The sequence below is a fragment of the Pezoporus wallicus genome, unplaced genomic scaffold, assembly GCF_028554395.1.
Source record: "Pezoporus wallicus isolate ANWC-B61680 ecotype Strahan unplaced genomic scaffold, APGP_CSIRO_Pwel_v1 scaffold_8769, whole genome shotgun sequence".
NCBI lineage: Eukaryota > Metazoa > Chordata > Aves > Psittaciformes > Psittacidae > Pezoporus > Pezoporus wallicus.
In genome coordinates, this window is record NW_026642673.1 from 352,609 (window position 1) to 369,246 (window position 16,638).

General features: G+C 43.6%; 1 protein-coding gene across 2 annotated transcripts in view; it reads left to right on the forward strand.

The window, feature by feature from the left end:
• Positions 1-16,638, forward strand: part of DRD2 (dopamine receptor D2) — a 32,667-nt gene that overhangs the window by 14,440 nt on the left and 1,589 nt on the right. Inside the window, exons 2-8 of one of the 2 annotated variants that reach the window (XR_008975223.1) lie at positions 6,781-7,093; positions 9,996-10,105; positions 10,603-10,739; positions 11,393-11,583; positions 12,422-12,508; positions 13,139-13,472; positions 14,038-15,138. Coding sequence is in view for 1 of the 2 variants with exons in the window: in XM_057431958.1 (XP_057287941.1) it covers positions 6,812-7,093; positions 9,996-10,105; positions 10,603-10,739; positions 11,393-11,583; positions 12,422-12,508; positions 13,139-13,472; positions 14,038-14,231 (1,335 nt within the window). In the remaining variant the exon portion in view is untranslated. Of the gene's footprint in view, positions 1-6,780; positions 7,094-9,995; positions 10,106-10,602; positions 10,740-11,392; positions 11,584-12,421; positions 12,509-13,138; positions 13,473-14,037; positions 16,173-16,638 lie in introns of those variants that run through there. The other variant, XM_057431958.1, reaches the window with a different exon arrangement.

A 16,638-nucleotide genomic window follows, 5' to 3' on the forward strand; every position in this document is an offset into this window, starting at 1 on the left:
TCCCAGTGTAATTCAGCCATGGAACATCCTTCTCCAAATTGTCCAGACAAATGTGTGCGCTGCTTTTCAATAGGGAGGGCGGTAACATACTGTTCCCTTTCTGCCACTTCTGCATATCCTCTAGCAGTCCTGGGAAATGTTTTGCTTCATCAGCACTGTACCCAGGGATAATGGACAAGTGCTTTGGGAAAAAGACAAACTGCTTCCCTCTCCCCCCTGCAATGCGATTTCAAACTCAGACGAAAATCCATGGCATCATAGGGAAAGAGGGATGATTAATGCACTAATATCAGAAATGGAGAACTGAGAAATCAGGTGACTTATTTATGTCAAAAGCATCAGAGCATCTGCATTAAAGTCAGGTCTTGGCTTTGCAGTTCTTGAGTTACAAGGCTATTGCAATAATAGTGTCCTGTCACTTGCTCCCAAAAGAAGTAAACTCTCTCTGTGTTCCAAGGAAAGATGCTTAGGCTGCTGTGGTTCTCTTCACCCTCTGTCCCTGTGCTGTTGTTAGAAAGGTGGTGATTCACATTACAGAATTAGAGCTCTGAACAATGCAATTATTGAGAAGTAAAGTGCTGTGAATAGAAAATATTGTGGCATCAGCAAGAATGGTTAGTCAGTGACTCAAAGGCCTATGTGGCAGGAGTGTATTATATACAAACCCCCCATGCTAATAGGGGTATGCACTTCTGAGCATTACAGGAGGAAGTGCTTAGATTAGGTGCTTTATAACACACTCCAGGGGGACATATGCACACTTTCTAGTAGGAAGATCTAATTAGATATTATGCAAGACCAAGTGAAAAGCAGCAATGTTTCTGAATCAGAAGTAAGCAATAACTGTGGTTAAAATGCCTTGCACTTGTATTTAGAATAACAAAGGATCTGAAGAACAGGGAGCAATATAGGAAGACAGGAGAGGACAAAGCTTTCCAAGAGACTTTAAAAAGGAGAGGATGCAAAGAACTGTTGATAGATACCAAGGCTGCACAGTGCTGAAGTTAGAATTCACACCCCCCCCCCCCCCCCCAATCCCAGCCTTGTCAGGATGTTTGTCTCTAGGTACAGAGGTACAAGCCTACTGCTTGTGTAATCTGCTTACTGCTGGAGACATACCTACCACTAAGAAAAGGCAAGAAATGTAGAAAGTTCTATGATTCTATGAAAGTTAAGTTTGCCCAGCCCTGTCTTCTGAATAGATACAGTAAGTGCTGAAAACTGCTCCAAATATATTTATTGCCAGGACCTCATCAGTCTTGACTGTCAAATCCCTGCTGTACTTGCGTGTACTACGCAGTGCCTGGGGGAGTCAGGTTTATTTAAAGCCGTGAGTACTTTGCTTCTTGAGTTCAGCGTACTGGCTGATCCTGGAGTGTCAGATGCCAAGGTGCCCAGGACCTTTCATCAGCATTAGCAGGGGCAGTGAGTACCATTTTTCTCAGGTCAAAACAGGGTTTAGGAGATTTTCCAAAATCCTCCACCTTCCCAATGTCTGCAGTGAACTGTCCCCAGTGTAGAACTGGATGGGAAGAGGTTCTTACTTACTGCTAGCTGTCACACACGTTCCTTGATCTGTTGAACCATGACCAGGAATTCACAGCACAGATTATCAATTCTGGACAAAAGACAGAGAAACTATGCCAGAAGCTGCTTGTCTTTGCACAGTTCTCCCGAACAGGGAAATGAAGCAGCTCCTCAAGCACACTTTCCCCTTCTCTTTTTCTTCCACCATGTCCCTACTCCAAAAAAACATGTTATTCCCCTTGATTAGAATGCCTCAATCACATTCTCAGTGGAGCCTGGTAAACAGCATTAAGAAGCATCTTCAGGACAGAAAAGATGTCAGCTTGACAGCTTTCCTGTGGCCCATTGATTCCAGAATTTCAGAGGAAAATGACAATATTCAGGGAGGCACTGTACTGTGCAGATTTCCCTTGGACATTGATTTCTGTGAAACAGAAACACCTTTAGAGCAAATCTGTCTCTAAACACCTTTCTCACAGTCCTAGGCAAGACTTTCTGTAACCTGATGGGTACATCTGGGTAGCAGCAATTAGAAGGAAACAGGCAATCTGGCAAGAACTGCGTGCAAGAAATACCTTGGGAAAGGGAGGAGGAGACTGTTCTGAGGCTGCTGTGGAAACATCTCTTATCAGGATACTGTAGCTGATGGCTTTTGCTGTTGTTTTCCTGTTAGGTTTACATAGAGTTCAGTCACTGAGGTGTTCTGGCAACCAGGAGTGCCAAGCCGAGCAGTGTGACTGTGTCTAGGTCCATGGCAAACCTTGTCCCCTGAAAGCATGCTGAACCAGCAACCTCCCCACATCACATCAGTGCTGCTAGCTGCCTGCATTCCACACTGCATGCTGCCTGCCCAGGGGAGGTGCGACTCAGCCGCTGCTCAGGCATCATCCCTCAGCTCCTGCTCCTACCTGTACCATCCTGCTCCAGGCTGAACTCCAAACTTCATCTTAAATACATTATGCCTGGGACAAAACCTTAGGGAAATTCACTTTGCTTTATGGAAAAGAAAAGGCTGACTGCATGTTTTGGCAGCCAAACCCAGATGAGCTCCAAAGGCCGCCAATCTTTACCATATAGAAAACAGATGCTGCAATGACATGCATCACAGCATCTGCTAGATGCTGATGCTAGCTCAGGTCAGTCCTGTGACTGTTTTATGCCTGAGGGTGTTTGCAAGCACAGGAAAAACAAAAAAGAGTGTTACTTTTGCTATTTCTGAGAGGAAAAATAGACATTTGCTCTGATTCAGGCCATCTCTGATCTTGCAAAGAACTAAGAAAATCAGAGGGCACACCCAGGATGCTATTCAAACAAAGGCAAGCTGTAGGTATGAGTTTCTGCTGGAATCTTTTACCCCTCTGTTTCCCAGTGAACGGTCTGGTACATCTATCTCTGTATGATAGAGCAAACTCGACTTCCTTGCTTAATACACATTTCATCTTCTAGATCTTGCCAGAAAGACGAACAGTTTTGTTGCTGCCAGTTGTGAACTGCCCTGGTTTCAGCTGGGATATAGTTGGTTTTCTTCATAGTAGCTGGTACTGTGTTATGTTTTGAATTTCATATGAGAATAATGCTGATAACACGCCAATGTTTCAGGTGTAGCTAAGCAGTGCTTACCCTGATCAAAGACTTTTCAGTTTCTCATGATCTGCCAGTGAGGAGGGGAACAAGAAGCCAGAAGGGAGCAGAGACCTGACCCAAACTAGCCAAAGGGATATTCCATACCAGAGGACATTATGCTGAGTATAGAAACTAGAGGGAATCACCTGGAAGGGGCCAACTGCTGAGCATCAGTCAGAGGGTGGTGAGCAACTGTATGGCTGCGTGGTGCTTAGCTCCTGGCTGGATTTTAATGACATGAACATTACACATTTGCCAGGGTGATGTCATGCTTGTTTACCACAAAAGTAATTACATGATCAATTGTGAGGAGCCAAGGAGAAATACCAGCATTGCAAACAAAGGTATCTTCAGCTTGCTTTCTGAGAAGAACAGGGAGTTGACTACAATGGAGAGAGAACAACTCTGGATCTGCATTCACAGCCTCTAACCTGGTTCCCTTTTCCCTGTCCCTTCCAGCAGCCAAACAGCAGATTTCCTCCAGTTGCTGAAAGACATCTGGAAGCATGGGAACTTCCTGAGAGAGGCTGTTTTCCTCTGGATGCCAAAATGCTTCCCAGCTAGGCCATGCTTGAACCAGGACACTCAAGTTGGTGAATGTAAAGGGGATTAGCACAGACCTGGCTGTACACATGATCCTATAGAAGGGGAAAGCAGTAGAGATGCTCTGTGCAATGCAGTCATGCTGCTGCACTGCTGGCATCAAACAAAAGGCTGCAACCTTGCTGCTCTGGCCTGTCCTTGAACTCCCGGTAAATCCATATCTGGATTAGCTCAGCCATACTAAAAATCCGTGCAGACTCTGTATGGGAATTAATGCGGCTTTACTGCAGTTAATTCACAATGCAGTTTGTTCCATTTCAGGTCTCTACCCACATCTGCACCCAAAGTCTCAGCTGAAACTGAGACTGTGTTTTGCCTCTGGCAATAGTGTACAGGGATAGTGAAACTCAGCAAGGTCCCACAAGGACAGTGCATAGCAAGGTGCCATTTCTACTCTGCATTTATGATCCTTTCCCTCTGCCTCCATATGAAAATGCAGGTGCCTGGACAAACACAATGAAAAGCATTCTCTCTTCTAGTCAGCTTTTTAAAGTGCTTCTTTCTTCTCTACTGAGAAACTGTCAACAGTAAAGAAAAAGTGCTCTTTAAAGCAGTACTGAAAGACTCACAGGACACCCTAATGGCCACCATAATGTCTCCAAATGATGCCAGTTCTGTACCAAGAGAAATTAAGATTATTTTTAGGACTGAAAACTCAAACTCTCCTAAGTTAGGAATTAACCCAGTTCTCTGTGTAATTGTAATTTTGTACTGTATGTACCAGATAGAGCCTTTAATTGCAATTATCACAAATTACACTGTGTTTTAGTTTCCCTATCTCATGCAAAATATTTGGTTTGTGTCTTATAACAAGAAGCTATGTAATAATAAATGCCTGACAGATGGACAGATCCTTGAGTAACATGGTTTAGTGGGAGGTGTCCTTGCCCAAGGCAGGGGGGTTGGAACTAGGTGATCTTAAGGTCCTTTCCAACCCTAACTATTCTATGATTCTGTGAGCCTTATATGGTTCCTCCAACTCTCCACTGAGTTGCAATGGCCTGTAAAACAATCAGGGCTAGAACTACTGTGTACATAACTCACCCTTGTCTCTGGCCTTTTCTCCAGCGAAACACAATTGTGAACCACAGTCAGAGCTCAGAAGGAGCCAGAACAGGACCAAGCGGGTGATCCTGCACATATCAAATCATTCTATTCCTTTTGTGCTTCTAAGATACTTCTCCACGTTCCTGCTTTTTTTTTTTTTTCCCCCATCCTGCATTTTATGCATGTTTCTGCCTTCTCCAAGAGAGTTTTGCATTGTCAAAAGGTAACAGGAGAAAAGAAAAAACCCTGCTGCATTTAGCATTGATTTTCCCCCTTCACTCTGAGTCACACAAGCTAACATTTAATTAATTTCTGACACTTTGACAGGTTCTAAGAAGACATTTGTAGAGCTATCAAGTGCCGCTGATAGCACTGTCAGACAGACACTTTTTGAATTATCAGCTATTAAGGACCCATATGCAACAAATTTCCAAGGATTATTATACAAATTGTTCTTTGAATGAGAAAAGCACACAAAAGCTCAGTGAAACATAAAGAAACCATTGTTCCCGGGTGAATTTGATATTTGCAAATGTTTTGCTATTTTGATCACTTACATGGTTTCATAAATTGATTTCACTTTGTCTTTTTATTAAGAAAATTGGATGGTTTGTCTGAGAACATGGCCGGATTTTCAAATCACAGTGGACTTCATGGAGGTACAGCTTGAGAAACAGGGAATATTTGATTTTAGGAAGCGCTGAGCAGTGAACGAGGTACCTTCTAGATCTCTCAGACCAGAAACCCCCAAACCAAAATAGCCAAAATCTCCAGTTGCTTTTAAACTGCTCTTGCCTTTACTCTTTAATCATACTCTCTGACACGTCACCCTTTCTTGAGGTAGTGACTACCTCAGGCCCAGATCCTGGTACTTTGCTTTGAAGCACACAAGCAAACCTGGCAAGGGGCTGAAAAGGATCCCTGTGAATAAATGCCATTCCAGAGACCCTCTGCAGCTCTGTTTTGACAAATGGAACAGAGCTGTATTTTACCTTGCTCAATGGCACAGCTATGGCTTGAAGTTAGAATATGTCTGCTTCTGCCCTATGCTGGAGCCGTGTTATTATGCTAATACTGCTGCACTTGCTTGTCCTTGGAGCATCTGCCAGGAGTGTTCCTGGTGAGCTCAGAGACCCTGTTAGCTCATACAGTGAAATTCAGCTCAATGCTCCTCTTCCTTAGCTAGCAGAAAGCCAAGGAAGGCCTCTAGGTGACAGCCACCTAATTGTGTGCCAAAAATGGCTCCGTTAAGGAAGCAGATCACAGAGGCAGCCCTGGGAGACAGAAAAACTCCAAAAGAGGCACTTGCAATAGTCTTTTCCATGCCTGGACAAAACACACACAAACCCCAAAATAGGTTCTAGGGAACTCTGAAGCAAAACTTTGTAAGTTACCTTTGACAGAGTGCGCAGCACATGGGCACTGGCCAGGGAAGAAACAATGGATTGCCATCACGCCACAGATTTCCAATGAGACCTGTCCTCCCAGTGCCAGGAGTTGCAGAGGCTGGGTTGTGGGATGACACATACCCACCATTTCCTCTTTGCACCACAACCTCACTGGGGGAATGGCAGAAGGCAAGCACAGTCCATCCCTAACTTCAAAACTGATGCTCTCAGGTTTTGTCATCATCACAATCCTGTTCATAGGTATTTTTATTTATTTATTTCCCTGCTGGAGGGAAAAAATAAGGAAAAGCAAAGGGAAAAACACCCCCAAACCAACAAGCAAACCACATAACCTAAAGCCCCATGAAGCACATGAAAAGTACACAAGGTGGGTACTCCTTGAACTGTGTACTCCTAACATAGAGCGGTTAGTGGTTAGGGAATGTCAAGGAGCTGACACAAAAATCTCAGGCACTCTGTTGGCTGTAACACAGAGCAACCTATATCCACGAGTGAGGTAGCACATGTGCAATGGTTTTGTTCTTATTTTACATGTTGGCCTTTGACTGTCTTTTCAATATCCTTGTGTCAGGGTGGAGCTGGAACTTGGCACTTTTACCTCCATGGATCCTCTAAACCTCTCTTGGTACAACGGTGACTTCGGTGACAGGAACTGGAGCAAGCCACTCAACGAGTCCATTGTAGACCACAAGCCTCAGTATAACTACTATGCCATGCTGCTCACTCTCCTCATCTTTGTCATTGTTTTTGGCAATGTGCTGGTGTGCATGGCTGTGTCCAGGGAAAAATCTCTTCAGACCACCACTAATTACCTGATCGTGAGTTTGGCAGTGGCAGATCTCTTGGTAGCAACTCTGGTCATGCCCTGGGTGGTCTATCTGGAGGTAGGTGACTCAGTTCTCTTTTTCAGTACTGAATGTTTCTGGCGAATGGGTAGAGAGGGAAATGCAGCAGCCTGGACATCAGCTGTTTCAAGACCTCCTGAATTTCCCCAAACAAAAGTGTGTTGCATTTCCCAGCAGTTGGTCAGATTTTTCCAGGAAACACACATGATAGCAGATGTCAGGCTAACTTGAAAATATGCTGATGCTCAGAGGGCTTAATTACAAACCCATTGCATTGAAAATCTGGCATTTTAATAAAGGGTCAACAGCAAAAAGACCCAGTTTTGTTTTCAAAACTACAGAGACAAACTGTTCATCCCCAAATGTAAGAATGAATCTGCAACAACATTATGGGAGTCACACTAACCAACTGCATCAGTAGTAATCAAAACCCTATTTCTGAAGGACTGCAGTGGTAAGAAAAGCAGGCAATTATAGAAGTAGGATGTAAATCCAGAGCTTTTATGTCACAATATATGAGAGGAACAGAGCCACAAGTGAGCTACTTTTCACATTGCAGACGTTAGCACATCGGTTCGGTACAAAATATCTCTATGCTGCTGCATGCAGAGCCCTGTTTGAGTGGCACTGTGGTTTGTGAAAGCCAAATGCTCCCAAGACTGCCACCTGTTTACTCGATGGCAAATTACTCTTACAACAGTAAATAGCCTGAAAGAATGAAATGCATCTCTAGAGGAAAGAATAAGAGAAGATACACAGCTCCTCTCACTTGGCTCACTTCTCTGGGATGCCCATGTGCCTCAGCCAGCTAAGATCTGGCATGCTGGTGACAATTACAACCAAGAGAGAAAGAACAGTGGTGAGAAAGCGTAAGACTGAAACTCTGCTGAGTTTACAATTCATTTTCTGGCACTTTATGATAGAAAATGATAAAACAGAGAGGAAAACAGGGGAAGAAGCCATAATCAATCAGCCCATTAAGTATTAATGCAAAGCAAAACGAGCCCACTGACATGACATAGGCTGTCAGGAAACCACAGTACTAATTATCACTCTAGTTAATTACTATTTTCATGGCACTTTAAAAATGTAAAGCATCACGCACCTGCTAAGGCTTTTTTATATGACCACAGGCTAGTGTGATTGTAATCAAGCTTCTGGGCCTAGTTAAGCTCTTCTGTTATATTCCTCTTTCGTGACAACCCATTTTAAGCAGAGTCCTATGCTGTGAGAAACTCTTGCTCTCTTAGGCCCAGCTATGAGAGTCTCTCAGACACTTACTTTAATGTGGAAAAATAAAGCACAAATGGTGTAAGACATTTTCCCTTTTCTGGGCTCATGTGTATATGGAGTTGGTCAGGAACCTCAGTTTCCTTCATCTACCAATTAGGCCAATCAGGCCTCTACATCTCAGCAATACTTTTTCATTCTTTCCCTTTTCTTAATGTACATTTGCCCTTTCTGCTCTTATCCACATTCTGCTAAACCTACTGTCAGTTTGAAGCAACAAAACCCACGACAAATGCTTGCCGACAGAGAAGCAGCCATTAGACTGACGTGTGTTAGGCACACTGTGGTCCCTCTCTGGGTCTACAGTCTGAAATCAGAACTGGCCAGATCCTTTGTTCTTTTTATGTTCTTTATTCATTTTATTAATGCCTTTATCTCACAAGCTTGGACAAAAACAAATGTCAAAAGGAAATCCTTTTAAAAAGCAGCCTCAATGCAAACAAATCTTCTACCTCCAAACTTCTGAGATTTCTCCTATGTAAATGGAAGCACTAAAGTGCTGCAGTTTACAGCATCTCCCATAAACTCAGAATTATGCATTCAGGAAACTGGTTTTACAGAGGCTTATATCCAGCTGGAAACCTTTGCCTTTGGGCAAATTCCCATCGAAGTTACTGATGTAACTGTCTCTTAACTGCTTTTTTAATCACCAAGTATTCATCTGTCACTCAGGCTTCAATGCAGTCATTCTTCCTTCTTTATGCTGCCTATGGTTATGTATATCAGAGCAGAAATAACTGAAGAATAGCTATCTTATTCAATCTATTTTCAAATGCAATAGGACTCTATTTTTATTAGAGGGAAATATACTTTTTTCATCACATGTCAAATACAGCAGTCCTAATAATTGCTATTAAACTTAACTGGCAAAGTTCAGTTTCAATAGCGAGATAAGTGAAGAGAAAAAGGCTACTGGTAACTGGAAGTGTTATCATTAGTTCTTTGTCTTTACCCCAACGTGTAGTGCGTCTCTCTGAACTACATTCATCTTGTTCACACAAAAAAAAAAATCTACCCTGATTTTTTAAACTAAGAAATGAAGGAAAGGTCCTGGCCTTTGCTAGGTAGAACTCCAAAAAAGTGCCTAATAAAAAGCTGTAAGTTCAATCACAGGTGCTCAGGATATACAATTAATGTATTTCCTTTTTCATACTTCCTTGCAATGCTTCAGAGACCCGTTTAGACTATTACATAGATCATACTGGTTTTTGAGGAGACTTGCACTCCCCTATGTCATTGAAGTATGAGCCCAGGTTTGTGTCTGCTGTTCAGGCTGCCCAACACAATACAGGGTAACAGGATGGAATTAGGAAAGACAAAATCACACCAGCTCTTAGGGCAACACTCAAAAGAATGGTTTGGATGGAGCGAAGTACTTCCTTTGTGGCCGTGCCATCATCTGAAGCCTTTAGACTAGACAGGACAAAGTCCTTGAAGTCACTTGATGGCACACAATCCTACTTGAAACAGCATGTGATTGATTGCATGTGACCTGATTCCAGCTGGAACCGCTTTAGCCAGGATTTTGATCCCTCTTGAAGCAGTGGAACTCTAGCTACCAATAAGTGTAGGTAGCTTTGTGCAAAATTCTCCCTTTAGACCTTCTCAATAGCATGAATTCTTTTACTGACCCTATTTTCTCTTTTGGCAGGTCGTTGGTGAGTGGAGGTTTAGTCGGATCCACTGTGATATCTTTGTAACCCTTGACGTTATGATGTGTACTGCCAGTATCCTCAACCTCTGTGCCATCAGCATAGACAGGTGAGGGCTGCTTAGCAGCAAGTTGTGTCAAATCCACAGTAACAAGTCACGGCCACCTTTATATACTCTAATTTTAACCGTGACTCAGAGACTTGAAAATGACAAGAGGTTGTGCAGCTGGTATCTTCTGAAGATTAACTTGGAGGACCTATATGAGGTTTGAGCAGGGTTTCCGTCAGAAGCAGATACAGAAACACTGGTCTTGGGAGTGTAAAAGTAATTGTGTGTATACATCCCCATTAGTTCAGCTCTTTTGTCCTTTCAAACATGAGTGGGAAGGCAGTAGCTCAGAGTGGAGGGAAAACCCTATGCTAAGCTGACCCCGGACTCATGCCTTCCAAAACAGGGAACGCAGATATCTTGGAGACTTGTGAAACATGCCCTATACTCTCTTTTTGGTCCAGGCTTTCAGACACAGCAACAAGGTGTCATTTCCCACAGAGTCTGTCAGCACTGGCAGAATAACAATGAACTGGGTTTGTCTCTTCACCTTGCAGGTACACAGCAGTAGCAATGCCAATGCTGTACAACACCCGCTACAGCTCTAAGCGCAGGGTCACAGCCATGATTGCTGTGGTCTGGGTGCTTTCGTTTGCCATCTCCTGCCCACTCCTCTTTGGCCTCAATAACACAGGTGAGTGTTACGCCACTTGCAGCTGGCTATTGGCACCTTCCTGGCTTTTACTGGGACCCCAGGTAGTCTTCTGTAAGTCAGGAATAAGCATGAAGTTTTAGGTGTATCAGGGTGCACCCATCCCTGTTTCAGGTGTCCTCTCCCCATGTCATTCCAGCTGTTTGTCAGCTGCTTCTGGATCTGTTTCATCCCATTGCTGTTCCAGACACATCAGAACTGAGGTTATGTAAATGTTTACACAGCACTTGCCAATGTTATATTAACATTCGTCCACTACAAAAACCAAAATCCCTCTTATATTAAAACACATTAAAAGGAAATTTGTGGGATAACTAGCTTCACTGAGACAGGAGAGAAAAGAACTGGCTGTTCAGCCATCAGTTTGTTAGGAAAACTGGATTGTATACAGCATGGGATTTGTAGGCTTTTAATTATAATGCAAGCAATAGCCAGGGACTTCGGGCTGTACGTGACTCCCAAGGGGAGTCTGCTGTTTTGGTACCACTTCCATCTGACATGGTAGCTCCCCCTAGAATCTGAACCCCTCATGCTCTTAGTATCTCTGTGCCTTATGAAAGAGGGAGAGAAGGGGGTGAAGACAGTGCTAGCTCCTAGCAGCAGGGACAACAAGCCTGATACTTTTTGTCTTCCAGATGAGAATGAGTGCATCATTGCCAACCCTACCTTTGTCGTGTATTCCTCTATCGTCTCCTTCTACGTTCCCTTCATTGTCACCCTGCTGGTGTATGTGCAGATCTACATAGTCCTTCAGAAGCGCAGGAAACGTGTCACCACCAAGCTCAGCAGCCGTGGCCTGGACTCAGACACACAAGCCCCGCTGAAGGTAACTAGACCTCTACCTTGCTCTCAGCAGTCTCTGTGCATTCCCCTTCCTGCTCCACTTCATTCCCCAAAGCACTTCCTCCTTTTCTCAAATGACACTGGCTGGACTAGATGAAATACTGGATCACGAAGGTGAATGCTGTGTCCTGTGCCATTTGGGAGTCCAAGTTGCACTCTCTGGATTATCAGGCTGATGCTTCACAGGCTTCCCTGGAGCTCAGGGGCTGTTTCAGCAGCAGATCTGCATGAGGAGTTGCTTCATTAACCCTTTCCTTTGGCTCTGCTGAATTTGGGTTGGGTACCTGAGACTACAGGCTATCTTATTTTCTAAGTCAGTCTTGCTCTTGTGACAAATAACTTAATTGGAAATTGTTTGCATGGCTGGGGTGCTGGTAATGATCTCTCTACAGTGAAAACAGCCTCTCAGAGCAGGAGATATGTGTACAAGTGGAGTCCAGCTGAGCATGTTAAGTGTGAGACTGCTTGTCAAAACATTACTCTCTCAACACATGCCACAGAGGAATGTATATTCCCAGAGGCACTACCTTCAAACTGCATTGCCTCAGAGACCAGTACTATGTCAAGCAAAAGAGGGAGTGAAACAGGAATAGAGCAAAACAAACAGATCTCTGTGGTTTCTTTCCTCTGGTGAGAATCACAAGGGGTAGTTGCCTCTATTACTGCTTCTTCAGAGCAGTTTTGCACCATTCTTAGCACCTTGGCCACACTAACTTCTGCTTCATGCCCTGTGTTTGTATTTTCCACCTGCCTCCCTTACCAGCTCCCCTTCCCAATTACTCTGTGCTTGTGTAACCTCTGAGCTGGTGCTTGCCCCTTAGGACAAATGCACTCATCCAGAAGACGTCAAGCTCTGCACAGTTATTGTGAAGTCCAATGGGAGTTTCCAAGTTAATAAGCGCAAAGTGGTGAGTGTTAAAGAGAAGTGGTAGCTTTTCAGAGCATTTAGCTTCCCCCTTCTCTCCTATCAGGATGCAAAATGAATTTCTGTGAGGTGGGAGAAAAACAAACTAAGACCAAAGGTTACCATTCAATCTCAAAATTTAAATACTCTTCCCATTCCTTAGAGTGAAGCAGGGGGTTTAAGATCACAGAACTCAGAAAGCCAGACTAAGCTCACCTAAAGATCAGCTGTAAAAGCCATGACATTTGAACATTTTGTGTCTATGATTTTCTTCTCCTCTGTTATTTATTTTAAGCCTCGGACTGCACTGGCTTGGTTGGGTTTTCCTTGTTGATTTCAGTTTTGTTTATATTATGAAGACCTAAATAAAATCCATGGGGAGTGGAAACAGTGTCTCTCCCATTTCTTAACCTCTTTGTGCAATAAAGGAGAGTCCTTCACTGCAGTTGTACCCAAATTTATTATTTCTTGTGAACACTTTACAGCCCTTTCTCCAAGCATCTACCAAAAACATAGGGAGAAGAGGGATTGATTGCTCTGCAGCATCATCCAGCTTCACTCTGTAAGGAGTGTTCATTGCTTCTCTCTGTATATTTATGTGTCTTTATGTTGTGGACATTTGATTCTTGTCCAGGAGGTGGAGAGTCACATAGAAGAGATGGAAATGGTGTCCAGTACCAGTCCCCCTGAGAAAACCACCATCAAACCTGCAGCACCAAGTAACCACCAGTTGGTTGTGCCAATGGCTTCTAACCGGGGGACAAACTCAACCCTGCAGGCAGCCTTGGACAGCCCTGGGAAACTAGAGAAGAATGGACATGCCAAAGAAACACCCCACACAGCCAAGGCCTTTGAGGCCCAGTCTCTGCCCAATGGCAAGACGAGAAACTTTCTCAAGGCTCTGAGCAGGAGGAAACTGTCACAACAGAAGGAAAAGAGAGCCACTAAGATGCTAGCCATTGTACTTGGTGAGAGAGCACACTGGCTTCCTCTTGTGTTTCTGCAGAAAACCAACAGCTACCAAGGATTAGGGTAGCCAGCCTGAGTGTCCAATGTAGACTGTCTTGTCCAGGCCTCCACAGAAATAACTTCACTTGAAACATTAGAAGACATGTAGGCAAGAGGCTGCCAACAGGAAGGCTTTCTCCTTTCCAGCTAGAAACAGGTCACAGTGCTGTAAAAATGGCTCAGAAAAGCTGTCCTTCTGTGGGGTGTTTGGACTGCTAAAAGACAGCTGGGTGCAGGGGTGAGAGAACTCGTGGGCTTTCTAGAACACAAAAGGCAGCATAGTTCCTCAGCAAGAAACTGGTACTTCTGAAGGTCAGATTTTTTGTTGTTAACTGGTCTAATCTCATCAGCAAACAAGTTCTCTGGTACTCAGAATATAGTGTGTGATGTTTAACAGACAAATAGAAGGCTTATTCCCCAGGGAAATATTTTTCATTCATACCCAAAAGACCCTTATTGTTCTCGTAGTCTCTAAATTTGTCCAGCTTTCAGAAATCAAAATCTGTCTCTTTCCTTTCCCCCCAGGTGTTTTCATCATCTGCTGGCTCCCATTCTTCATCACTCACATCCTGAACATGCACTGCGATTGCAACATCCCCCCAGCAATGTACAGCGTCTTTACGTGGCTTGGATATGTCAACAGTGCTGTCAACCCAATTATTTACACCACCTTCAACATTGAATTTCGTAAGGCTTTCCTGAAGATCCTCCACTGTTAAAAGTAAAACCAGCAACCACATTTTCCAGAATGAGAAAAAATAACCCCGATGCCATTCATGCACACAAATGGGCAGCCATGGAGAGGTCTCGAGCTCTTGTATTTGGCGTGAGGCCTGCAGTGTTACAACAGTGCCATGCCCATGCACCTTCTGGTGCAGATGCAACGAGGACCTTCGCGTGGGAGGTTCTGTCATTCCTCATGGTGACCTTTGGACTCTGGGACACCAATCCCAAGGGCACTTTTCAGAGCTACCCTCACACTGTGTTTGAAGCGGAAGCAAAAATCAAGACACACTCACTTGATTCTTGCCTGTGGTCATCTAACCTTGAGTGCATTAAACACAGACAGGCGCAGAGCCACGTGTTGTTAGCGGTAGGTCACTGCTGCTACCGGTTTGCGTGTTATGTCATTGATACAATTCTCACCAAAGACAAGACCATCTTTTCTGCTTTGCAATAGGAGCCAGGCAGAGCTTGCGGACAATCTGTGCAATAGCTTTGCCTTCACCTTGAGCTGGCTTACCCAGTATTAAACTGCTGAAGCCTTGAGAAAAATCTTTAAGACGTCCCTTTAAGTGGGCTAAGAAGGTACTGCCAACTACAGAACCAACTCCTGCAACAATGTGGGAGTACAAGCAACAGGCAAAAGGAAGAAGGGGAGCATAGGTCTCATGTGGGACCACTGCACCAGTGTAAATATGAATAAACAGGATGAATTGAACAGAAGCCTAAGCCAAAAAAAACAGACGGAGTGAACTAAAGAAGTGATACCTTGTGTTGCACGGTATACATTCAGATCGAGCAGGACACCAACTACCATCTATCATCAGCCAGCCCAGCAGCAATTTCTGCCCACCAGCATCTCATCTCCACTCTCATACAAGAAGTTACAAAACTAGGTGAGGAGTGTTAGTGTGGTGAATGTAGAAACAGGAAGACAGTGTGCCATGCGTGGCATCTGCAGCCATGTCTGCCGTGTGAACTTGAACAAGTCAGCTAAATTAGGTCCAGTTCTTCTCACCTAACTTTGGGGTGCCATGAAGCCAAGGACCACTTCAGATAAGATTTGCCTATGTCTCTCAATAGAGAGAGTACAGAATAACATTGTGCCTAAATTAATTTAAATTAACAGTAAGCGAGATTAAACTGTGTGTTTTGGAAAAAGCCAGAATAAAACCCCAAAAGAGTCCCTAGCTGGACCTGCTCCTGTTCTAAGCTGAACTGTGGAAAGGTCTGGATGTTTCCAGCATCCCTTACCCTCTAATAGCTACCTTTCATGGATTAAAACTATTGAAAACCCATAACAGCCTAATTTCACCACACTCTGGCGTTACCAAATCACACTGTACGTATTAATTGTACTCAGTTCACAATATATTTTGTAATAATATCTCTGTAAATAAAATATAGTAAGATTAATAAAATGACATGGAAATAGGCCTGGCTAAAAATTAATGTTGGATCTAGAGAACTAGATGATTACAAAAGCCATATGCAGAGGAAGGTTCCCAAGTTCTAGTTACCTGCTGTTTTCTAAAGATGTTAAAACACAATCTGGAGAGCAATATCCCTTTTCTTTCTATGCAGTTTGTGAAATACTCGCATCGTTTCTGCTTCAGGATAGATGAAGACTTCTGCCAGTAGGGGCTCTTTTATTCCCCAGTTTTCCTATATTGCTAACAAAGCCTTTACCTATGGGATGGACTGTGCTGGTAAATGTGTTCCATCTGTATGTTAAGAGATTATGTCAAGCAGCAACAGCTAAAAGTTGTAATGCTTTTAGCCATTTTGTGGAACTGGAACAGGATTCCCACCTTGATCCAAAGCTTTCCATTCTAAACCTTGTATTCCTGGAATAGGCTGATGACCAGTGTTTCCAGTATTTAGCCCATGGACTTTTACAGGATTTGAACATGGTTCTTTAAAGCCTGTTCACAGCTATAAATGTGATCCTACAGATGCCTAAATGCATCCCAGCTTAGTGAAGGATTTTAGGTTATACCCTCAGCAGAAAGAGGTCCTATGTATTAACTAGATAGGAGAGTACATGCTTATCAGAGCAACATCTCTTTGACACACATGAACCAGGTGTTACATGATGCCGCAAGAACAAAACATGAGAACATATAAGATGGGGCTAGGCACTCTTCTGTCTTGGCATTGCAATGCACAGCCAGGGAACCCTTGTACTTTGTATGCTAATAGGATTATGGGCAAGGAAAAAACACCCCACTTCTTACAGAAGCACAGGAAACTTTCCAATCCTTTTTTAATTACAAAATTGGAAACACTGACTCAAGAGATCTCAGGCGTAAGCTATCTGCTCTTTTCTTTTCCTCCCCAGTTTTAACTAAGCAAGTTTGCTCAGTGATAGGAATCAACTCAGGCTGGTATTACGTGAAAGAC